This window comes from Eulemur rufifrons, chromosome 17, assembly GCF_041146395.1.
Source record: "Eulemur rufifrons isolate Redbay chromosome 17, OSU_ERuf_1, whole genome shotgun sequence".
Classification (NCBI taxonomy): Eukaryota; Metazoa; Chordata; class Mammalia; order Primates; family Lemuridae; genus Eulemur; species Eulemur rufifrons.
The window spans coordinates 40,481,445-40,507,542 of NC_090999.1; the positions used below are offsets into that span (position 1 = coordinate 40,481,445).

General features: G+C 37.2%; 1 protein-coding gene across 2 annotated transcripts in view; it reads left to right on the forward strand.

Moving 5' to 3' along the window:
- The first annotated feature begins 2,354 nt into the window (after window positions 1–2,354).
- IPO11 (importin 11) overlaps window positions 2,355–26,098 on the forward strand; it is a 172,434-nt gene continuing 148,690 nt past the window's right edge. Inside the window, exons 1-3 of one of the 2 annotated variants that reach the window (XM_069492183.1) lie at window positions 2,375–2,511; window positions 21,900–21,973; window positions 24,853–24,996. In XM_069492183.1, the coding sequence (XP_069348284.1) occupies window positions 24,859–24,996 (138 nt within the window). In that variant the 5' untranslated portion in view covers window positions 2,375–2,511; window positions 21,900–21,973; window positions 24,853–24,858. Of the gene's footprint in view, window positions 2,512–21,899; window positions 21,974–24,852; window positions 24,997–26,098 lie in introns of both variants that reach the window. The other variant, XM_069492182.1, reaches the window with a different exon arrangement.

Consider the following 26,098-nt stretch of genomic DNA (forward strand, 5'->3'; position numbering starts at 1 on the left):
TGGCCTCCTTATAAAGACCACAGTGATAACATTGGGACTACCCTGCAGGATAATCCAGGATAATCTTCCCATATCAAGATCCTTAATTTAAATCCCCTTTGCCATGTAAAATAACACATACACAGGTTTAGGGGTACATCTTTTATTCTGTTATATCTACCACAAAACGTTTACCTACATTTGAGTCTGTGCTCCTCCATTTAAGAATTTGATTTTGGACAAATGACAATTCCCATGAGAATCATCTTCTTATCTGTAAAATGAGGAAAAGAATACTGTCCGTATAGGGTGATGATGAGGATTGATAAAATAAATTATATAAAATGTCTCAAGGCCAATACCAGACACTTAAGAAACCACTTAGAACAGCAGGTGACACATAGGGAATATTTAGAAGTTAGTTATAATAACATAATTATTGACACAAAATGAATTGCATTGTTACTGTATTGATTTGTTTTCTTGGAACTTAACTTGAGACTGACAAGTGAGGAAGTCAATGTTTCTTTAATTTAGCATTTCCTTCACCAACTTTTTGCTTTCCCTTTGCAGTTGTGAAAGGGAAATTTATATTAAGATTTCAGATATATCCTGAACAGACCCAATGATGATTTAATTTAAATTAATTTAAATATTTGCCTTTCTCTCCAAAAAAACCTGAGAATATAGCAATGAAATGCAGTAATATGAGATTATTTATCCAGCTGTACATACTTACTTTGTGCCTAGTATGTGAATAGATTTTACATTGATAGGAGCTGAAGCTAGGACTTCCAAATGTGTCCTAATTTGGGATACTGGTATCGCAGGCAACATTTGTATACATGCAACTTTCTAAGTCACGGCTCTCCTTAGATTTACAAAGGATCTATTATCCCAAATAGAAGAGATCTATTCTCCTAAACCAATTTCTTCATTTTATTTTGAATTAGATAATTTTTTTTTGTTTTATTGTCTATTCGTTATAGCCTTATTACTCAATGTGTCATCTGTGGACCAGCAGCTTTGGTATCACCTGCAAACTCATTAAAAATGAAGAATCTTGGGCCCCACCTCAGATCAAATGAATCAGGACTTGTATTTTAACAAGAGGCTTATGTGATTCTATGCACACTTAAAATTAAAATTTGAGAAGTACTATTTTTCAATAAGATCAGAAGATACAGTTAAGCAAAAAGAAAATAAAGCATGGTCACAATACCGTCCAACTACTGACAAACCTTCTTAGTATTTTGGCATTTATTTATTTCCCAAAGTGGGACATCTTGCTGAATATATTTATAACCCTCTTGTTTTCAGCATGCATTGTGAATGTGTTCACATGTCAACAAATACACTTCATCATAATTTTAAGTGGCCAATTTGTATTTAATTAGATAGGGCTACATTATTATTTAATCATTCCTCTCTAGTGGCCATTTAGGTAATTTTTACTTTCAAAAACAGCCCTTGTGCCTTCCTAATGTAGCAGAGCAACAACAACAAAAAACAACCAAAACCAAAACCAAAAACAGCCCTTGTGTGATGAACATCTTTGTAATGCAGCGCCCACTACTGCTTGGTTCAAATTCTAACACTGTGATTTACTAGCTGTTTAACCTTAGGCAGGTTACTTGACTTCTTTGTGCTTCAGTTTCTTCATCTGTAAAATGGAAATAAGGAAAGCACCGACCTCATAGGATTGTTCCGAGGATTAAAATAGATGATTCCTGTAAAGATCTTACAAATGTATCTGACATATTCCAAATGAGCAATGAATGTTTTCTGTTATTATTAATCTTTAAGAAAAACTCAGCTATTTCCTTACGACTTCTCTTTGTAAACAAGAAAATTTAGGTCACTATGGTAGTTTTTAGCAGAGTCTGGCAGAACTGGATTTATGTCCTTTTAAATCTTTTCGCCCTTGCTATTGCTGGGAGTAAGTGCCCAGCAAGTCCAGGAACTTAAAAAATAAATACTCGTGGCAGTGGGTGGGGAGGGTTAACTGATCGGAATAAAATTCTTTCAATACCTCTTCTCTGCTGTGACGGACCAGTAAAACACGCAGTTTAGCAGCTGATATCTAGAATAGGCAGTGCAAAATGGTTCTGATTTAAGCTTCAATCAACGCAGGAAACAATTGATTTTCCCGGGAGTGGGGCAAGGAGACCTATGGTTTCCATGGTTACAGATCCCGCAAGCTCAGGCTCCCTGCTCCACCTACTGCGCAAGCGCACACAGCTGATTTGGACACCGGGCGCCTTTGGGTTCGAAGAGGAAGCCCCTCCTTCCCTTCTCGCCGTTCGCCTATCACCTTCTCCCTTTGCCTGTCCCAGGCGCTCTGAGTGTCTGTGACGTAGTATTCACGCGTCCGCGTCGTTTGGCGGTGCGACGCTGAACATGGCGCGTTCCTAGAAGCCGCTTTCGGCATCAGTAGGCGGCGGCGTGTGAACTGGCAGCGTGGGGCGCGGGACCAACCGACGCCACTTCGTATTGGGAAGTGGGAGCGGGAGGGCCGGACCGAACCAAACGGTGAGGCCCCGGCCCGAGAGCCACAGAGCGCGTGCAAGTGTAAGGGAGGAGTGGGTTGGGCAGCCGAGACCCACAGAGGCGAGGGAGGAACGTGGAGCTACCGGGAGACGAAGGATAGCGGTAGCGAGGCAAGGGCGGCCTTGCAGGCTTGGCTCTCTGCGTAGTCTTAGGAACCCCTGGGAACTAGGGGCTCGCGGAGTCAGCCTGGCAGCGGGAAGCATGGTGGCGGAGGAAGCAGGGTGCTGGGTGGCAGGGATTGTGTGCCAAGCTGAGCAGAGTTGAGGGTAGCCACTGTGGCTGCGGTTGCGGGCCAGGGTGGTGCATTTGTCCTTGGGGGGTAAATGGTGCAAATTTTGAGAGAACGTGGCTACGTTTAGTATAAAACTATTGTGTGTAATTGCACACACGATCTTGCCGCTAATGGCAATACTGTGAAAGCTTGAAACATTAGACCCTTCCTTTCCTTTAGTAAAAAAGTGAGAGAAGTTATCCATTTTTAGAGAGGAGCTTCATGCTGAGGTATGGCCGCCAATGCTCAAGCTCAGCGACTCCTGCAGCTTTATATTTGGGGGTATTTGTGATTCAGCAAAACTATTTTGAGGCCCATTGCATTTGTCATTTTTCTCTATTCTTTTGTGACATGGTGGTGAGTGAGAGCATCACTCTTAGAGTGATTTGGCTAAATAGAAAGAACTGGTAAATTGCCTACTGGTGCCAAGGTTGCAGTTGACACACCTCCACCCCACCACAATTTAAAGGATTTCAATGGTAGTGTGGTCGTGCCCTTGAGATATGGTTATTCTTCAGAAGGTTGTTAACAAGAGAAGTTTGTAGCCATAAAGTTCCCCACCCTCTTAGATAGGAATTTCCCTCCTCCATTTTTACATTATTTCAGACTTATCTGTTCAGTACAGAGGCTTCATGTTAAGGGCAGGGTGACTTTACTATGTAAGATCCATTGCATGACACCCTGACACCTTTTCTTACGTCCTTTGTTACTGAGGAAGATTTCGGTGAAATTAGAAAGAAAATTTTTCCCTATTGGTTGTGATAGGATTGTTGAAATTTTTTCCAGGGGAACCTAGCACAGAGAATAGGATAAACAGTTTAATTGCAGCAATTTTGTGGTCATGTATTATAGCCTCAGGGCAGGAAGGTGGTCTTAGTCCTAGTTACACTTCCTAAAGCCAAAGAGAATTCTCACCACAAATGAATCTGGTTGTGGTAATGTGATTAGAGGTACTAAACAAATATGTAAAGATTATTTGATAATCAGTAAAAAGATCTTTAGAGTTTGTTATATGTTATAAATGTATTTACATTCAGAATCAAGCCAGAATGCAGATAATCCTTGAAGGCATGTGGCAGTTAAAATATGCTGAGTTGAGTTGTTGTAAGATGACTGAAAAAACAAAATGTTGGAGATTTTTCCAGAAATAATTATATATTTTTCTAGAAATAAAAATATTCATGTTTTGGGTAAGGTAATATGTTTGATTAGTTGGATTTTGACCTTTGTGTTATATGTATGTACGTATGTATGTATGTGTGTGTTTGTATTTAAATCTAACTTATAATTTAGTGTTATTAGTGGTAATATTCATCCCTTTCATTAACTATCTGCTTCAAATGGGGACTGTCAGTTAATTTCAAAGCATTTTAGGGAATAGCAAGACACATTCAGTGCAGGTGTGAGTCTGGAGTGTTTTGTTTGGTTTTCTAAATATCTGGCTGATTACAGATAAGCCAACAATTAAAAGCTTAGTAGAACTTAAGTTGGATCAGTGTTCTACACCGTTGCTACTGAAATGTGTTATATGGCATCAGCTGGGAGTTTGTTAGAAATGCACAATCTCAGGCTCAGCTCTAGTGCTACTGAGTCAGAATTTGCATTTTAACAAGATATCTAGATGACAGGAATGCTCATTAAAGCTTGAGATGTACTAGTTTGGTTGGTAAAAGTTGAAAAAGACTAAGGTCATGCACAAACTTGCATAAAATGATAGCATCATGTATTTTAATATAAGGTGATCTTATGCTCATAATCGAGTCTGATTTATCTGGTTGAAGAAACTGAGGGCCTGAAATGGTAAGTGACTTGTATAAGGTCACAGATGTCTAGATTCATAACTCAGGTTCTGACTCATTCCAATGCTTTTCTTTTGCTGGTCATTGCCAGAGTTCATTATATTGAAAACGGACTAACATTCCTGAATGACTAGGTATTCATTCACCAACAAATGTTTGTTGGGTACTGGATAGGTAGCCCAGCAATTCTGTGTTTCCCTAGTAACTGCTTCTGTTATTCATGGTGTCTGTTAACACTACTTTCTCTTCTCACTCTTTGCCAGATAATGTTTTCTTCTGCTTCACAGAGGAAATGAAATACATTGGGTGGGAACTTCATTGCTTCATGTTATCTTTTACCTGTAAACATGTGTGCCTTTATCTGTCCATCTCTAATTGTGTTTCATGTTTTTTCTCCTTAAAGGCAATATTTCCTTCATGTGTTTGCTAGGGCCGCCATAACAAAATACCACAGACTAGATGGCTTAAGCAACAGAAATTTATTTTCTCACAGTTTTGGAGGCTGGAAGTCCATATCAAGGTGCAAATAAAGTTGTTTTTTTGTGAGGCCTCCATCCTTGGCTTACCAGTGGCCGTCCTCTTGCTGCCACTTCACATGGTCATCCCTTTGTGTTCATGCACCTCGTCTCTTATAATGATATCAGTCATGTTGGAGTAGGGCATCACACTAATGACCTCATTTTATCTTAATCAACTCTTTAAAAACCTTATCTCCAAATACTGAGGGTCCTGGGATTAGGGCTTCAACATACGAATTTTGGGGGAACACAGTTGAGTGATAACACTTAGTTATCACTCTTTTCAACTGGTACTAGCTTATCAGGATTTAAGCACATGTAAATATTTTATCTTTTTTTTTTTTTTTTTTTTTTTTTTTTGAGACAGAGTCTCACTTTGTTGCCCAGGCTAGAGTGAGTGCCGTGGCGTCAGCTTAGCTCACAGCAACCTCAAACTCCTGAGCTCAAGGGATCCTCCTGTCTCAGCCTCCCGAGTAGCTGGGACTACAGGCATGCACCACCATGCCCGGCTAATTTTTTCTATATATATTTTTAGCTGTCCATATAATTTCTTTCTATTTTTAGTAGAGATGGGGTCTCGCTCTTGCTCAGGCTGGTCTCGAACTCCTGAGCTCAAACGATCCGCCCACCTCGGCCTCCCAGAGTGCTAGGATTACAGGCGTGAGCCACCGCGCCCGGCCAATATTTTATCTTAAATACACTTTCTTCACCCTAGATTCCTCTTCAGCTTCATCTGTAACTACATCCCTTAAGTTTCTCTTCTTTTTCTTTGGAGATGGAGTCTCACTATGTTGTCCAATGATACTTTTGTCTTAGCCTTGTCAGTAGCTGGGACTATGGGCATGTGCCACCACTCCTGGTTTATTTCCCTTAAGTTTCTTGGAGAAGTTATCTATGTTCATTTTTCTCTGCCTCCTTATTACTTATTCTTTTTTCAGTATTTTGAAATCTATCAATCCATTGTAGTCCCTGTATTTGATGGGGTGGTGGTCACCATTGATCTCTTTGTTGCCTCATCTAATGGAGTCTTTTTAATCATTTGCCATTTTGACTACTTGTTCCTCCATGATGTTTTCTTCTTATGCTTCTGGGACACCAAGTTCTCGTGATGTTTTCTTCTTATGCTTCTGGGACACCAAGTTCTTATTTGCTTCGTACATCTTGGCTGGTCTTGGTTTATCTTTCTCTTACCACTTTAGATGTTTGTTTCACTCTGGGATATCTCCTGCTCTCTTTTGCCTCTTTCTACTGTCCTTGAAGGGTCTTGTCCTTGGTGACTTGAACTACTCTCTCTATTTTGATGACTTCCAAATCTGTCTTTTTAGCATAAATTACTCTTCAATTCTGATGTGTGTAGTTGTCTTAAGATACTTTAAACTCATGTCAAAAAATAATATATCTCATCCTTCCTGAAGTTCTTTTCCTCCTCTGAGCAATGCATGCACAAATCAGTTGGAAAAGCCCAAAGATAACTCTTCTCTCTTACTACCTCAGGCACTATTCTCTCCTGCAGCTATGTATTTACCTAATCTTATTTTACCTCTTGATCTACTTCTTTTTCTGTCCTGCTACTACATTGGTTCAAATTACCACTTATTATCTAGACTTTTGTGTAAACCTTCTAAATGATTGCTTTCATGCATGCATACTATCACTTTCTACCCTGCCTTTTTCTATAGATAGGTTGTGGTCGTGTTTGAGGTGTTAAGCAATCTTTCCATGCAGACTTTCATATTAAAATCCAAACTACCTCACTTAGGAAATAAAGTCCTTAATGGTTTGGACCTTGCATGCTTTTTTGTTTTCACCTTCTGCTCACATTTTGCACCATTTACCTCACATTCTTCTGGCATGTGCCACCACATCCAGATAATTTTTCTATTTTTTTGTAGAGACAGGGTCTCGCTCTTGCTCAGGCTGTCTATTTACAGTTCTTAAAGAGTTAGGACGTTTTAAGACAATTTGGACCTTTATATGCCTAGAACGGACCACTCGTCTGACAAACACCCCACCGCATGCATTCATGTGGAAAACTCCTCAACTTTCAGGACTCAGCTCAAATGCTACCTTCTTCTCTGGGAAGCCTTCTCCAACCTCCTTTGAGTGAACCTTCTTCCTTAGCAGCTTATCATAGTCTTTATGCTATATTGTAATTGTTTGTCTTTTTTTCCCTTTTTCTACTTGAATGCAAAGACTCCCTTACTTATTTTCTTCTCTCTCAGAAGAGTGCCTGGCCAATAGAGGCTGCTTCATTGTTGAATGCTGTGAATGCAAGTTGTATTACCCAAGGGTTGAAAGAAAGTGGAATGTAAACTCTGGAGGTTAGACTGAGTAGTATTGAAAAGTCAGAGGCTTGGGTGCTTTTTGTGGCTTTACACAAATAACTATAAGTAGAGATTGGGATATATTCATACAATTCATTTATTTAATATCTATTCATCACTTTCATATGTGCTAGGTACTGTATTAGATTCTAGGATATAGCTTTGAACAAATTGAAATCTCTGGACCTTAAATTATAACCAGGGAAATCTGGACTGTAAACATATATATATTAGAATGTAAGGTAATTAATAGCATTATGCAGAAAAATTAAGGATATCAAGACCAGAGAGATTCTGGGTTGAGGGGTGAGCTGTTCTAGATTGGCAGTCAGGGAAGTCCTCTTTGAGTAGAGGACAACTTGAGCAGATACTAGAATAAAGTTAAAGAGCAAATCTTGCTTATATCTAGAAGCAAGAGCTTTCCAGCCAGAGGGAACAAATTATACAGGGGAAGGATAAAATAAAATAAATTTTATGAATCTGTTTCACTAAAGATGGACATGTGTTGTCTCCAATTTTCTGTTGCTGTAGACAACTCGAAGGTTGTATAGACAACAACCTTGTCCTTGTCTCCTTGTATGCCTGTGCAGGAGTTTCTTGAGTTATAGCACCAGGTGTGAAACTGCTGGGACATAGGAGATATAGATACAGTCAAGCATCACTTGACCTTGCGATACATTTTGAAAAATGCGTCATTAGGTGATTTTGTTGTGTGAACATCCATAGAGTGTACTTGCACAAACCTGATGGTATAGCCTACTACACACCTAGGCTATATGGTACAGCCTATTGCTCCTAGGCTACAAACCTGTACAGCATGTTACTGTACTGACACTGTAGGCAATTGTAATACAATAGTAAGTATTTGTGTATGTAAACATATCTGAACTGCAAAGGTACAGTAAAAATACATCATAAAAGATAAAAAATGGTATACCTGTATAGGGCACTTAACTCTGAATGGAGCTTGCTGGACTGGAAGTTGCTCTGAGTGAATCAGTGAGTGAGTGGGTGTTGAGTGAATGTGAAGGCCTAGGACATTACTGTACTGTAGATTTCATAAACACTGTACACTTAGGCTACACTAAATTTATAAATAGAATTTTTCTTCAGTAATAAATTAATCTTAGCTGTCTGCAACTTTAAAACTTAAATTTATTAAACTTTTTGACTTTTGTCATACACTTAGTTTAAAACGTAACCACATTGTATACATCTGTACAAAAATATTTTCTTTATTAAATAAATCCTTATTCTATAAGCTTTATTGTATTTAAATTTTTTTTTTTTTTTTACTTTTTAAACCTTTTTTTTATTTGAAACTAAGACAGAAACATTAGCCTAGGCCTATATACGATCAGGATCATCAACATCATTGTCTTCTACCTCTACGTCTTGTCCTACTGGAAGGTCTTTGGGGCAGTAACACACATGGAGCTGTCATCTCTCCGATAGCAATGCCTGCTGGAATACCTCCTGAAGGACCTGAGGCTGTTTTACAGTTAATTTTTTTTTTTAATAAGTAAACGTATACACTAAAATATTGATAAAAAATATAGTAAAGATATAAACCAGTAACATAATTGTTTATCATCACTATCACATATTATGTACTGTACATAATTGTATGTGAAATATTTTTATATGACTGGCAGTGCAGTAGGTTTGTTTACCGGCAGCATTGTCACAAACACGTGAGTAATGTGTTGTGCTACGATGTCAGGACAGTTACGATGTCACTAGACAATAGGAATTTTTCAGCTCCATTAAAATCTTACGGGACCACTGTCGTATATGCAGTCTGTAGTTGACTGAAATTTATGTGACATATGACTATGTGTGTATGTGCTGGTCATTGGGTGCACACAGATATACACACACTTAATTTAATTGGAGATAGCAAGATTGCTTTCCACAAGTGGTGGTATCAGTGTATACTCTTAGTAGCAATGCATAAGTTTTTCTGTTCCCGTGAATTTTTGTCAGCACTGAATGTTTTCGGACTTTGTAATTTTTAGTTTCTCAATGTTTGGTTTCTAAGTCCCTGATAGCCAGTAAGATAGTATCTCTTCTGATACTAATTAACCATTTGGCTTTTCCCTTCTGCGAATTGTCTATTTATACGCTTTGCCCAGTTTCCCTTTTGTCTTGTTGATTCACTAGGGTTCCTTATATATTCTATGTAGTAGCCCTTTGTTTTGGTACTTTAAAATTTATTATCCTAATCTTCATGTTCTTAACTTTGTATATAGTATCTTCAAACACTCCATCGATTTCAGTCTTTGATCCTGATGTAGTGTCATGTTCATCAGGAAGACAGGCTGTAGACTTGTATTTTGGTTCTTTCTCAGGTCTAGAGCTAAAAAATCCCTGTTAATTTCACTTGAGCTATTAATGGATAGCAACTGTGATCAAAAGTAAAAGTGTGGTAACCTATAGGGAGTATCGAGTTGGGACAGGAGACTTACATTCTAGATTCCAGAGTGTTACTCATGAGCCTGTGACCTTAGAGAAGTCACAGTTTATCTCTTTAACCTCTTTGGGTCACAGTTTCTTGGTCAGTAAAACAAAATGCTTAAATTTGATACATTTGCTGTATTGAGAGCTGATATGGGTGGCTCCAAGGTGATAGAAAAATTATTTTAATGATAAAATGTAGAATGGTTAGTAACTATAGGAACGTTAATGGGCATACGGCCCGTACATGTTTGAATAAGTAAATTTTTATAAATGCAATGACTGCTTAGGCTGAGCTCTCAACAAAAGTGAGATTCTTCTAAGATTTAGTGTTATAGACAGTGAGTTATAGACAGTGGACCAGTAATTGGAAACTGTCAATCAAAGATGTCTGTATTTGGAGAGGACTCATGATCCCTTGCACTTAGCAAAAGGTTTTGACTAAAATTATCTGCTGTAGTCTATTAAATGTAATTTAGGCTGTGTTTTTCTGATCCAGTGTCTTGTGCAAAATCAGGCTTACAGTTTTTCCTTTCTGTTTCATTGTTTTATTAATATATCAGAGAGGGAACTTTAAAATTTAAGCATGATTGCTGTTCATTAGTAGTTTTTGTATAGATGGGTATTTTTGTGTTTTAGCTGAAGAGATGTCAGAGGGTAATGGTGATAGTAGTTGGGGCCTCACAGCTGGGCACTACTTTGGTGGAAGGGGTCACTATTATTTAGGATAACATATAACTTTTCCTGTTAGGAGGTGATCAGCAATGGGAGACTCCTATGTATAGTAAATAGGCAAGAGACTTAGTGCAGCATATCAATGCCATTTTACTAAAAACTCACAGTGAGAGAGAAATGCTTGAGTTTATTGGACAGGTCTTCTCTTGCAGCTACCTCCTGGCTCTGTGTACTGCCTTCTTACATACTTTATAGTTCACCCATTTGTTTCTCTGTCCCCATTTGTTGTTTGTTTGCCATTTATGTCTCCTACTAGAAAATACTCTCCACAGGGTGTGGAAATTTTTTGTTTTTTTAGTTCATTAATGTATTTCAAATGCCTAGAATAGTGTCTGGCATTTGTAGGTGTTGAATATGTATTTATTGACTGAATAAATACTGAAAAGTCTAATGGTAAACAAAGTAAATATCAGAAAGGTAATTGGAAAGCATAGGATTAGAACAAAGGGTGTTAGATGTTTCTAGTGAAGAGTATTGTTAAATTTTGTTAGCTTGATGTGCCCTGTTTTGATATAGGAAGATACTGAATCGACTGTTCATTAATTCCTGCATTTTTTTCAGCCATTCAGCATACTGTTTACTCTTGTAGTGTTCTATTGTAGATATTTCTTTCTTTACTATGATACAATTTCTGTTCTTTCAGAAAGATAGTTGACCTCTTTCTGTCTCATTTTCCACTCTTAGAAATCAAAATTCACATTATTCCTTTGTTCAGTTGATCATACATTTACTGAACATTATACGTTATATATATTAAAATATATTTTTTAATGTGTGTGTGTATATGTAATTACTGAGCTATATCCCTGACATTGTGCTAGGTGGTGGCATATATAGATAAATAACACACAGTTCTTCCCTTTAAACAGTTCATGATTTTGTGGATGAAACACAAGTCAACAAGGAAATAGGTATAATAATAGAAGTGTGTACTGTGTAGAACAGCATGGAGGAAGGAGTGCCTTACTAATCTAGTGCAGTTTAAGATTTCCAGAGGAGATGATGCCTGTCGTGAATAGCGACTTTAGCACTCTCTGTATCCATTAGCTGCTATTAAAAAAAAAAAAGAAAAAAAAAAACATACATAAGGTGTTGTGGCTACATCCCAGCATTTTGGAGGACTGAAGCAGGAGGATCACTTGAGGTCAGGAGTTAGAGACCAGCCTGGGCAACCTGGCAAGACCCTTGTCTCTACAAAAGATGAAAAAATTAGCTGGGCATGGTGGCATGTGCCTGTAGCCCTAGCTACTTGGGAGGCTGAGGCAGGAGGATTGCTTGAGCCAGGAGTTCAAGGCTGTAGTGAGCTGTGATTGTGCCACTGCACTCCACTCTAGGTGACAGAGACAGACCCTGTCTGGAAAAAAAACCCACACTCACATGAAAGTAGACAGAATTGTATAATGAACCCCCATCTACCTATCACCCAGCTTTAACAATTATCATCCATGGTTCATCTTACCTCCCACCTACTTCTGTAATTATACTGGTTAAAGATCTAGAAGCTTGGTCAAATTAAGTTTAACTTTCATGAAGCTTTTCTTTTAAGATTTTGTTTTCTCAATAAAGTGTTCCTTTTTTAACTTTTCTAATATGGTAACTTTTCTATTTTTATTATCTTTGAACTCTTCCCTGGTCTTCACAAAAATTCATTTCTTTCTTGTCTTTGGCATGTTGTCTTTCTCTAATTTGCTTTTGACTTCAGGCAATTTAGCAACTTTCTCATATCTCCTATCCGTGATTCCTCAAGAGTATGCTTCCTGCCTCCTATTCTTCTCTTTGTAGACTAAGGCTGTAGATCATGATATAGCATACAGGAATCTAACTATCTTTGGAAAAAATGCCATTTCCCTCTCATCCCTGTATGGGAAATGCTCCAGTAATACATACTAAATACTATATTGCTTATACATTTCCCCAGTAGGCTACTCTCGAAGTTGTTATTTGCTCACTGTCTGTTCTTTTAGTGGAAAAATTGGAGCTTTTAAGTTGTCAATGTGTCTTTTGCAGTGGCTTGCATATGGCAATTCTTTTTCCTCTTTCTGAATATTTATTCTCTTAAATGTGAAATCCTGCAGTGAATCACTAGGTTGTTTCATTCCTCTCATATAACTCTGCCTGTTCTTGTTCCATGGTTTCTCAATCTCCTTTATGCCAAAAGATTGCTTACATTATTATATTTTTAAAAATTCCTTTATGTTTACTTTTACTAAAGCTCAAAAACACATCTTTCACCTAACATTTGGTAGAGAGTACTTTTAGTGATGCAGTATTTAACTATAGAAGTAGAGAGAGTACTGTAAGGACTTTCTTTGATGGTCATGTTTGGCCTCAGGGTAAGGTTTTCATTTTTATGTTTTGAGTCTTACCTTTCTAGTATTATATTACTCCTTAGGCTTCTATTCATTTCTTTTTCTCAAGAGCTCAGCATTCTTTGCTCTTTCCTCTTGAACCCTAAGAACCTTGCTGCATTTTGAGATGGTTGTCCTGGCCAAATGCTCATTGAGAATTCCAAAGTTCCTTCCCCCACCCTCCCCTCGCCAGCTCTCCTTGAGGAGAAAGGATGTTTACAACATAGTTTTTGGGGTGTGGTACTTACTTCTTGCCATCAGATGGCACTGTAGATTACTTAATTTATTTTTATGTCTTTAGGAATAGACCTAATAGTATGTTATTTTTTAGTAAAAAAACAAGTTGGGAACTGTCATGGAGAAGACTTAGAAATAAAAGTAAAGACACTATTGCTAACAAATACAAATTTATTTTCTTTTATGTAATGGAAGTGTATATAATACATGAAGTTTAAAGGAAAGTAAATAGTTAGAATTTTTGGGTTACTTTGATTTTCCCAGGCTTTTAAATATTTTAAACTATTTTTCTTTTTTTTTTAATTTTTTTTTTAATTTCAGGATATTACGGGGGTACAAATGTTTAGGTGACATGTATTGCCCCACCCGAGTCAGCTTCCAGTGTGTCCATCCCCCAGATAGTGAGCACTGCACCCATTAAATGTGAATATACCCACCCCCTCCTCACCCTTCTCACCTGCCCGACACCCGATGAATGTTACTACTATATGTGTGTGCACTTAAGTGTTGGTGAGTTAAGTCAGTTAATATCAATTTGATGCTGAGTACATGTGGTGCTTGTTTTTCCATTCTTGGGATACTTCACTTAGTAGAATGGGCTCCAGCTCTATCCAGGATAATACAAGAGGTGCTAGATCACCATTGTTTTTTGTGGCTGAGAACTCCATGGTATACATATACCACATTTTATTAATCCACTCATGTATTGATGGGCACTTGGGTGGTTTCCACATCTTTGCAATTGTGAATTGTGCTGCTATAAACATTCTAGTACAGGTATCTTTTTTATAGAATGTCTTTTGTTCCTTTGGGTAGATGCCCAGTAATGGGGTTGCTGGGTCAAATGGTAGTTCTACTTGTAGGTCTTTGAGGTATCTCCATATTACTTTCCACAGAGGTTGTACTAGTTTGCAGTCCCACCAGCAGTGTATGAGTGTTCCTATTGCTCTGCATCCATGCGAACGTTTATTGTTTTGGGACTTTTTGATAAAGGCCATTCTCACCGGAGATAAGTGATATCTTATTGTGGTTTTGATTTGCATTTCCCTGATGATTAGAGATGCTGAACATTTTTTCATATGTTTGTTGGCCATTGGTCTGTCTTCTTTTGAAAAGTTTCTGTTCATGTCCTTTGCCCACTTTTTGATAGGGTTGTTTGATTTTTTTTCTTGCTGATTTTCCTGAGTTCTATATAGATTCCAGTTATTAGCCCTTTATTGGATGTATAGCATGTGAATATTTTCTCCCATGCTGTAGGTTGTCTGTTTGCTCTCGTGATAGTTTCCTTGGCTGTGCAGAAGCTTTTTAATTTGATTAGGTCCCATTTATTTATTTTTGTTGTTGCTGTGATTGCCTTTGGGGTCTTATTTTCTTTTTAAACACCAAATAATAATAATATTAAATGCTTCATAGAGATGACCATTTTCAGTTAAAACTGCTGCTTGGAAAAAACCAAAAACAGCAAACAAAACAAAACCCCAGCTGTTTGATTATAAGACCCAGAATCGCTTCGTTGAAGAAAATTGTCTCTTGGTAAACATTGCCTTCACAAATCTAGACAATACGATAAAACTGTTGTTACTCTCATGTCTTCTTTAGCTACTGAAGACCAATTTTATAAGCTTTCTCTTCTGAACTTTTGTGAGAAGAGTGTAATTACTGACCACATTATATACTTACAAATGGTATATTTAATATATTGCAATGATTTCTTGATATGTGCTCAACAAGAGAAATATATGTTAATCAGCAGCTCTTGAGAAGTTGGGATGTTTTAGGAGTAGGGAAGAGAAATCAAGCAAATAGCTAATTCTCATGGTAATTTAGAGTAGGTGTAAAATGAAAATCCTTGCCTTAAAAAATTTTTTTCATTATTAAGGTAAAATGTGTAAACTATAATAAGGATAAGCCCTGGAGCTATCTTAATACAACTACCGTTTATAATATGATATGTTTTTTGCTTGTCTTATTTGTAAATGTTTTTATATTTGTATAGTATTATACATGTATTTTATATTGTAATTTGTATTTCTTATAGATAGTCCTCTAATTACAAAATAGACTAAGTTAACAGAGAGCATTTTAAAGTCCCGATTGACTTAGATGGATTTAAGTTGTCGTTTCCAAATACGTTTCTACTAAGCAGGAGTTCATAGGTCCTTTGAAATTCTTGAGTAGAGGTGATATTTGAAGAATAGGGAAAGATTAATTAAGGAAATAGTTCCTCTCCTTCATATTATGTATGTTTTGTTGTATATTTCCTTTCTGCAAACAAACCAATCTTTGACAGTCTGCATGAAGTATCATAGGAAATGCATCAGTAGCCCTGGTGGTTCTTTTACCTGAGAGTATTTGGGAATATATGGAAGCATCAATACCTGGGAAGTGTTATTAAGATGTAGTGCGTAGGGACATAGAGATTGTTCTGGCTCTCTAGGACCCTGGCATTTCTATATGAATTTCAGTATCAACTTGTCATTTCCTGGGGAAAAAAAAACCAGCTAATGTTTTGATAGGGATTGCACTGAATCTGTAGATCAATTTGCTATCTTAGCGATACTAAGTCTTCCAATTCATGAACTTGGTATGTCTTTGATTTCCTTCAACAATGTTTTGTACTTTTCAGCATTCAAGTTTGCACTTATTTTGTTAAGATTTTTCCTAAATATTTTTTGTGTGTAAATTGTAAATGGAATAGTTTTCTTTTTTAATTTTTTTTTTTTTTACAATTTTATTTTATTTTTTATTTTATCTTAAAGACAGAGTCTTGCTCTGTTGCCCTGGGTAGAATGCAGTGACATCATCAGAGCTCACTGCAATCCCAAACTCCTGGGCCCAAGTGATCCGCCTGCCTCAGCCTCCCGAGTAGCTGGGACTACTACAGGTGCATGCCATCACACCTTTTTCTATTTTTAGTAGAGACAGGGTCTCACTTTTGCTTAGGCTGGTCTCAAACTCCTGAGCTTAAGCAACTCTCCTGCCTTGGCCTCCCAGAGTGCTAGGTTTACAGGAGTGAGCCACTGTGCCTGGCTCAAATTATTTTCTTGATTTAATTTTCAGATTATTGCTAGTATGTAGAAATACAGTTGATATTTGTATACTGATCTTGTACCCTGTAACCTTATGGAACTTACTTATTAGTTTAATAGTATAATGCATTCCTTAGGATTTTTCTACATATAAGATATGTCATTTGTAAATGTAAATAGTTTTATTTCTTCCTTTCTAGTTTGGATGCTCTTTCTAATTTACTTGGCTAGAACCTCCAGTATAATGTTGAATGTGTGATGAGAGTAGACAACCTTGTCTTGTTCCTGATCTTGGGGAAAAAGCATACAGTGTTAAGTGTGATATTAACTGTGAGTTTTCCATGGATGCCTGGATGCCCTTTATCAAATTGAGGAAGTTTCCTTTTATTCCTAGTTTATTGAGTGTTCTTATCATAAAAGGATATTGGATTTTGTCAAATGGTTTTTCTATTTCTATTGAGATGATCATGTGGTTTTTGTCTTTTATTATGTTGATGTGATGTAATACATTAGTTGATTTTTAGTTGTTGAACCAAGCTTGCATTTCTGGAATAAATTCCACCAGGTAATGGTGTATAATCCTTGTTATATGTCACTGGATTTTGTTTGCTAGTATTTTGTTGATGATTTTTGCTTCTGTATTCACAAGAGATACTGGTCTGTAGTTTCTTGTGATGTCTTTGTTTGGTTTTGGTATTGGAGTAGCACTGGCCTCATAGAATGAATTATGAAGTGGTCCCTCCTCTTCTATTTTTTTTAGAACAGTTAGTGGAGTATTGTTATTCTTTTTTAAATGTTTGAGAGACTTCACCAGGAAGCCATGTGGTCCTGGGCTTTTGTGGGAAGTTTTAAAATTACTAATTCAATCTCTTTGCTTGTTACATGTATTATTTAGATTTTTTATTTCTTCTTGATTCAGTTTCAGTAGTTTATATTTTTCTAGAAATTTGTGATTTCTTGTAGATTATCTAGTTTTTTGGCATACAACTGGTCATAGCATTTCCTCTCATCCTTTTTATTTATGTAAGGTTGGTAACAATGTCTTCTCATTTGTTCCTGATTTACTAATTCACATCTTCCCTTGGTTTTGTTGATTAGTTTAACTAAAGGTGTTGTGTGTTGATTTTATTGATCTTTAAAAAAAACCCAACTTTTGGTTTTATTGATTTTTTTTTTTCTATTCTATTTTCTATTTCATTATTTTCTGTTCTAATTTTTATTTCTTTCCTTTGCTTACTTCAGTCTTAGTTTACTCTTGTGTATTTAGTGTCTAGTGTCTTGTGGTGGAAGGTTAGGTTATTGATTTGAGATCTGTCTTAGCCAGTTAGGGCTGCTGTAACAAAATAGCATAAACTGGGTTGCTTATAAACAGATTTTTTTCTCACAGTTCTGGAGGCTGTGAGTCTGAGATCAGGGTAACAGCATGTTCAGGCTCTGATAAGGGGCCTCTTCTGGGTTGCAGACTGTCTTTTTGTATCCTTACATGGCAGAAAGAGAGTGAGCTAGCTCCCTGGCATTTCTTATAAGGACACTGATGCCATTCGTGAAGGTTCTATCCTCCTGACCGAGTTAACTCCCAAAAGTCCCACCTCCAAATACCATCACATTGAGCATTGATTTCAATATGAATTTTGGGGTGGTGGGGGGCAGGGAAAAGACACAAACATTTAATCCATAACAAAATCTTTCTTTCTTTTTTTTAATACTATCAGCCCTCTGTGTTTTCAGATTTCGCATCTGTGGGTCCAACCAACTGTAGATTGAAAATATTAAAAAAAAAGTAAAAATAAACCAATACAAAAATTAAAAAAATACAAATAAAAAAGCAATACAGTAAAACAACTATTTACATAGCATTTTCATTGCATTAGGTATTATAAGTAATCTAGAGATGATTTAAAGTATATGGGAGGATGTGTACATGCTTATGTTATATACAAATACTACTGTGCCATTTTATATTATGTAAGGGACTTAAGCATCCTCAGATTTTGGTATCTGCAGCGGTTCCTCCAACCAGTCCCCCTCAGATATTGAGGGATGACTATATAGGCATTTACAGCTATAAATTTCCCTTTAAGCACTGCTTTAGCTACATCTCATATGTTTTATTATATTGTCTCCATTTTCATTCATTTCAAAGTATTTTCTCATTTCCCTATAATTTCTTTGACCTATTGATTATGTAGGAGTGTGTTGTTTCATTTCCATATATTTGTGAATTGTTCATATATCTTTCTGTTATTGATTGTGATCAGAGAATGTATTTGTATTATTTGAGTCCTTTTAAATTTATTGAGTCTTGTTTTGTGGTCTAGCATGTGGTCTATCCTGGAGAATGTTCCAAGTGTACTTGAGAAGAATGTTTGTGTGCATTCTGTTGTAGTTGAGTAGAGTGTTCTGTAAATGTCTTTTAGGTTTAGTTTGTGTATAATGTTGTTCAAGACTTATTTATTTAGAAACAGGGTCTCCAAAACTCTGTCACCCAGGGGGAGTGTGGTAACATGATTGGTGCATTGCAACCTGGGCTCAAATGATCCTCCTGCCTCGGCCTCCTGAGTAGATGGGACTACAGGCATAAGTCACTGTACCCTGTTCAAGACTGTTACGTCCTTGTTGATGTTCTTCCTTATTGTTCCATTCATTATTGAAAATGGAATATTAAAGTCTCCAACTGTTACTGTTCCTGGTGTGATACCTCTGCCCTTTGAGCAAGCTGATATGGGCGCAATTGAGGCTCATTGTTCTTTGCCTGCTGCCCTGGGGTAGAGCTTCTGTTCCAGAAGGGGTACCTGGATGGAAGAAGTGAGCCCAAGACTACTAGCTGTGCTTGTTTAAAATAGAACTTCTGCCAGCACATAGCTGGGGTAGATGAGAAGTTCTGGCTGCCTGTCTGCCTGGGGAGAAACCGTAGCCTTATGCTAGGAGCTGGGATGAGAGAAAGCCCTGTGTTCTTGACTGTATCTTCCTGGAGTAGAGCTTCTGTTACACTGTGGGACAGGCCTGGGTTTGTAGCTCAAGAACCAGAGATTCTTGCTATTCTTTTGAAATCCTGGACTCAAGCAATCTTCCTGCCTCAGCCCTTCTAAGTAGCTAGTACTAGAGGTACGCACCACCACACCTGGCTAATTTTTAAATTTTTTTTGTAGAAACAGGAGCTTGCCATGTTGCCTAGGAGCTTGCCATGTTGCCTAGGCTAGTCTCTAACTCCTGGCCTCAAGCAATCCTCTGGTCTTGGCCTCCCAAGGCACTTGGCATTACAAGCGCTTGAGCCACCAAAGCGCAGCCTGGCCTCCTTTAATTCTTTTAAACTGGAATTGAGGCCAAATCTTGATTAGATTAATGTTGAACTTTTTTTGTGTGTTTCAGAGGTAAGGCTGTAGACTTATTGCATTGCATCTGGAGGCACTTAAAGTCAAGTTGTTTTGCTGTTGCTGATACTAACCCAAACCAAGTTTGGGTTCTTGGTTAAACTGGTGACTGACAGATTTCTTCAGTTTAAATATTTGCTTGTTTCTTCATTGTAATTAGCGAGTAATCTGTGTAATGATCCTTGACACACTGGAACATTCTGTTCCTTCACAACTATTTTTTCACTTAATGGTTTTACCATCTGTTATTGATCCATGGCTTAATAAATTATTTCACTGTGGGAACCTTTTTTGATTTTGAAATTCTCTTATCTTCAAGTTTTACATCTCTTTTTCTAAGTCAGTCCACTTACTTACTGCATTAACATTTAATAGACTTGGTGGGGTTATTGTTTGTGTGAAATGCCCTGAAACTAGGAACAAACACACATAATGAAGTACTCTAAAGAAAATTATGGCGGAAATTAAAGACACTGCAGGCCTGTAAAGTCTATCTGTTGGTGGCAGGTAGAGGTGCTGAGTTTTCTTTTGTTTACTTGTTTCATTTAATGAATATTTATACGTTTCCAACTATAGGCACATCTGTATGCCTTTGGGCTTTGGATTTTTACCCATTAGATGAACCACTCGTATTGTTTCTGTGTGAGAGATAATACTCTGAGTGCCAACTGCTATGCTAAAAACTTATTTTTCATAATTTTTTTTTTTTTTTTTTTTTTTTTTGAGAAAAGGTCTTGCTCTGTTGCCCAGGCTGGAGTGCAAGTGGCATGATCAAAGCTCATTGCAGCCTCTAACTCCTGGGCTCCTGCCTCAGCCTCATGAATAGCTAGGGCTACAGGTGCGAACCACCACACCCTGCTAATTTTTCTTATTTTTTGTGGAGATGTGGTCTTGCTATATTGCCCAGGCTGGTTTCGAATTTCTGGGCTCAAGTGATCCTCCTACTTCAGCCTCCCAGAGTGTTGAGATTACAGGCATGAGCCACGGTGCCTGGCCCCACAGTTTATTTTAATAATAAGAATGATTTCCTCTGCTTTTCACCCCAGTAACCCACAGAATTTGGGTTGAACACAGAGACCTTTCTGATTCTTATCATCCTATCAACTATTGCAGTGCCTGGCACAAAATTGGTGCTCTAAAAATGTATGAAGTGAGCTCTTCCTCACAGACTTTATGGACTTCATGGGAGCAAAGTTCAAAGCAAGGCGAGACAAAAACAGGGCATATATTTCTGGAGAGGACCTGCATGGACAGGGTGCTGGAGGGAAGTATGGATGGGAAACTCTAACATCTTTCATTAGAACAGGTAAATGGTGAGGGTAAATGGGGCATGAGGATAAGAGTACATAGACTTAGGGATTACTTTGCTGGGAAGGTCAGAGATAAGGTGTGTGTTTATGTGAGTTCTCTGCATAAGTTTTTGCTCTAGGGGAAAATTCCTTTGGGGTTTGACAGTATTCAGTGATTTTTCAAGTAGTAGCCCCAAACAAGGCTATGCCTTTTTTTTTTTTTATTTCTTTCTATGGTGATGGTGGTGGGATGGGGATGGGTTTTGGTAGAGCCTTTCTCTATTCATATGTTGATATCACTATGTTCATATATTGTTCCTATCCTATGGCTTTTTTCATACCTGTATATAAATTCAGAGACCTTATTTTGCCCCATAAAGTCCTACGTGATCTGTTTCTGCTTACTTCTCCAACTTCATCTTGTACCACTTTCTCCTTTTCTTACAACAAGTGAGTCACACTGGCCTTCTTAAGTTTGTTTTTAATCCCAAGACCTTTACTTCTAGCTGTTTTTTTCTATCGGGAGCTCTGCCTTAGATCTTTGCCTGGCTGGATCTCTGTTTTCATTCATGTCTCTCATAAATGTCACTTCAGAGAAGCTTTTCCTTGAATACTCAATCTAAAGTACACAGTCATTTGCAGTCAGTCTTTAATGTTATTTTATTTTCTTCATATCACTACCTCTTTTTTTTTTTTCCTTTTTATAGATCTGTCTTCTACTAGAATGTAAGCTACATGAAACAGGGGCACTGTTTTTTTCACTACTATCTTCTCTATACCTAGATGATGCCTGGCACACAGTAGGCTTTCAGCAGTTTTATTGAATAAATGAGTTAATTAGCTAACATGTGGTTAAGAGTGAAGTAGTTTATTGTTCAGAATTGATCACCTTCCTTTATTCAGCAAATATTTATTAAGCATATGTCATGTATCCTGTTGGGCTGGCTCCCAGCACTACAAAGATAACTTAGATGTTGATTTTGTCTCTCAAGGATACTTATTAAGACGAGTGGCGTTGGTGTTCAAGTCCAAGCAGTACCACTTACTAGATTGTGGCCTTGGCAAGGTAAAGTCTCTGATCTTTAATTTTTTTTTTTTTTTTTTGAGATGAAGTGTCGCTCTGTCACCTGGGCTAAAGTGCCCTGGCGTCAGCCTAGCTCACAGCAACCTCAAACTCCTGGGCTTAAGCGATTCTCCTGCTTCAGCCTCTCAAGTAGCTGGGATTATGGGCACACACCACCATGCCTGGCTAATTTTTCTATATTTAGTAGAGATGGGGTCTTGCTCTTGCTCAAGCTGGTCTCAAATTCCTGACCTCAAGCAATCCTCCTGCCTCAGCCTCCCAGAGTGTTAGGATTACAGGTGTGAGCCACTGCGCCTGGCCCTTTAATTTTTTACGTAAAAAATGGATTGCCACATTGTATTCTTGTTAGGAATAAATGAATGAAGCACTTAGCTAGGCATATAATATATGCTCGAATATTAGTTTATTTTGTAAAACTTTTAATTTGAGCTGGCTGCTCTTGCATAGCTTGGTAGAGAGTGAATAAATCCCTGCTTTTCATACCCTAGACTGTTAGTTTCCTTGTGAGAACAGTTCAACTATAAGTCAGTGCATTAGCAGTGGAGTTGGACTTTTAGATGTACCTCAGTTTTAGATCTTTTAAAGTTGTGCTTCATAAACTTTGGCAATTAAAAGATTGACCTAGAGAACTTATTAAAACACAGATTTTTGCCTTCCTAACTCCTGCTGCTATTCTCATTTGCTAGGTTTGAAGAGAGGATAGAGAATTTATATTTTTATGAGGGTCCCAGGTAATACTGGTGCTACCAGCCTTTGGATCACACTTTGAATAGGGCTTTCCTAGAGTTGTGCTAATATGGTAGCCATTAGCCACATGGGGCTGTTGAAGTGTGGTTTGAAGTGAGATGTGCTTTAAATGTAAAATATAGACAAGATTTTGAAGACCTAGTGTAAAAAAAGAATGTAAAATATCTCAGTATTTTAAAGATATTGATTATATGTTGAAATGATAACATTTTGGGATATATCAAGTTAAATATATATTAGAATTAATTTCACATTTTTTACCATTTAATGTGGCTAACAGAAATGTAAAGTTACATACATAGCTTGTTTTCATAGTTTGCATTATATTTCTATTAGATAGCAAAACATACTGCCTATCTTTTTAAAGTATCTACCAGGACCTCAATAAAGTGAATTTCTTTTATATATCCTGTTTTTGAAGTCATACATTACCAACAGGCCCTCTAAATTGAGTGAAAATCCATTTACTTGTTTTCAAGTGCTAATAAACACAGAAATTTTATATTGTTCAAGACAATTTCAGTTAATGAGGGAGACAATACACTAATATTACACAAGGCACCCTAGTCAGTTCTAAAATATAGTTAAGAACAGAGTGCTAATTTAAAATATTAATCCAACTCTATGGCTAATTGGTAGAATTTTTCAGATTCCAGTTATTAGGCCCTTCTTAAGATGGTACAGTGAAGTTTTTGTGTTTTAGATGAGCCCTGCTTTACTTTAAAATGCTTTACAAATGTTTGATTTTCCTTAAAATTTCTCATATTTTAGGTAAATTTCTTATTGAATCAACATTTGAGACCTTCCCTTTCCCTGAAACTTAATTATTAATATAACCCTTGTACTAAAGGAGTCATTTGCTTTGGCTATATTCTTTATAGGTTAATGACTTTCAGACTGTTTTTTTTTTTTTTTTAAAGATAGGGTCTTACTATGTCACCCAGGCTAGAGTGCAGTGGCATCGTCATAGCTCACTGCAGCTTCCAACTCTGGGGGGGTCAAGGGATCCTGCTGCCTTAGCCTCCCGAGTAGCTGGGATTATAGGGCATGTACCACCACACCCGGCTAATTTTTTAACTTTTTGTAGAGACAGGGTCTCGCTTATTGCCCAGGCTGGTCTAGAACTCCTGACCTCAAGCCATCCTCCCACTTCGTCCCCCTGAAGTGCCAGGATTACAGGTGTGAGCCACCATGCCTGGCCTGACTTTCAGACTTTTACTGTCTGGAACATTCTTCAGTTTTAGATATAGCTGGTAGCAGAAAGCTAATTCCCAGTCACCTCTGTACTGAGAACTTAGATTTATTTTCTATCAATTTTTAGCTTTCAATTTTAATCTTACATATTTTGTGCATATACATTGTGAACAACTATACATACTTGCCAAATATACAATTGTACATAATTTTGGGAGTGATTAGAAACAGAATCCTAGAGAATTCAATAAATTGTTCATGTATTTATAGAAGGGCTTCAAATATGTGATACAGGATTAGATGACCTGACTTAGGTTTTATATTTTTGTTGAATGGTTCAGTTTGGTTATTTTTCAGCATTTTCTGAGTATGCATTTATCTTTCTATATTTCTTAAAATGATTTGGACATGTACCATTGTTGGCATGTAAGATGATGTTAGAAGGTACTTACCAATGAGTCAAAGCAGTTCTTCTTCAATTTTCTTCCTTCTGATCTTCTCAAGGATAAAGTTGGGCACTAGTATGTGGTTAATACCTTTATAACACTTATTAATCTTTTTAAAAGAAAGGCAGAAGGCATTATGCTCAGTCTTGGGCAAACAATGATATTTAACTAGAATTTAGAAACTTTGGGTTTTGTGTATGTGTCCCAGCCCCTACCTCTCCATTTACTATTAACTTCTATTTATGGAACAAGAAAAGACAGTTTCCTTTAGAAATAAATTGATTTAAGCAAAAGTAATTTGAACTATGGAAGTTTTAAGAGTATGGATGGTACATAGAAAAGGTAGAAATCAAGTGGAAACATGAAGGAGTGAGTGAATGAAGTATAGGAGTACTTCAGAACATAAATTTATGTTACTGTTAATTTTTTATTACTTATAATGTACATTTAAGTATGTGAATTTATCACTGCCAGGTTTCCATGGATCTCAATAGTGCCAGCACTGTTGTTCTTCAGGTCTTAACACAGGCCACCAGTCAGGATACTACTGTGTTAAAACCAGCAGAGGAGCAGTTGAAACAGTGGGAGACCCAGCCTGGTTTCTATTCAGTGTTGTTGGTAAGTTGTTATAAAGTAATTTATTTTTATTTTTGATAAGATGAGACACCACTCTTTTAATTATTCTAAAAACCTAGTTTTATTGGGGATTTCTTTAAGGAAACTGATCCATATGTTTGGCTGATGTTGCCACTGCCAATATTTTATTAACTTAATATGTGGCTTATTGAGGGTCTTTAAGAAATATTTATTGATAAATATATGAATAATCAAGCAGAATATTTGTAGTACCTCATTAGAAGACAACACTGTACTGTTTTTCAGTTTTAGCGTCTTAATGCTGACATCATGACTATAGGTAGTACACCTTCATTTTTTGTCTTCATCCCTACTGTAATTAATGATGTTGCCATAGTTGTTCAGGTATCTGTACTGCAGCATCAGATTCAGGAATGCTGTGCTCAATGTATTTCATTTTAAAGCATTGTTCTTTTGTTCTTTTTTTTTTTTTTTTTTTTTTTGTTTTGAGACAGAATCTCACTCAGTCAGTGGAATAGACTGAGGAATAGAGGGCAGTGGCATCATCATAGGTCACTGCAACCTCAACCTCCTGGGCTCAAGTGATCCTCCTGCCTCAGCTCCCGAACCACAATGCCCCGGCTAAGTTTTTTATTTTTAGGAGAGACAGGGTCTTGCTCTTGCTCAGGCTGTTCTCAAGCTCCTGACCTCAAGCGTCCTCCTGCCTCAGCCTCCCAGAGTGCTAGGATTACAGGCTTGAGCCCCCACGCCTGGCCAACATATCTGATCTTTTCCTGGGTGTTCTGGGAAACAGTATGATGATTTAATTAATAATATGTGCTTTAACCAAATCTTCCTTGGAGCTTACAGTTTGTGGCTAATTAATAAAAATTGCTAATTATTTCTCAATGCCAGAATGAAAGAAGTCTTTTTGTGTTGAGAGCCTTCCCTATTCTTTTCCTCTGAGAAACTGAGAACTTTTAGTTTCTGGTCAGAGCAGTGAGGCTATTGATTCGCTCAGAAATTGACCCAATATTTGTGACTGGGTAATAAATTTGAAGCAATATTGTTTACCATATCTTATTAAATAGAATAAATGATAACAACTTAACATATATATTTTAACTTCTTGGCTAAAAAGTTT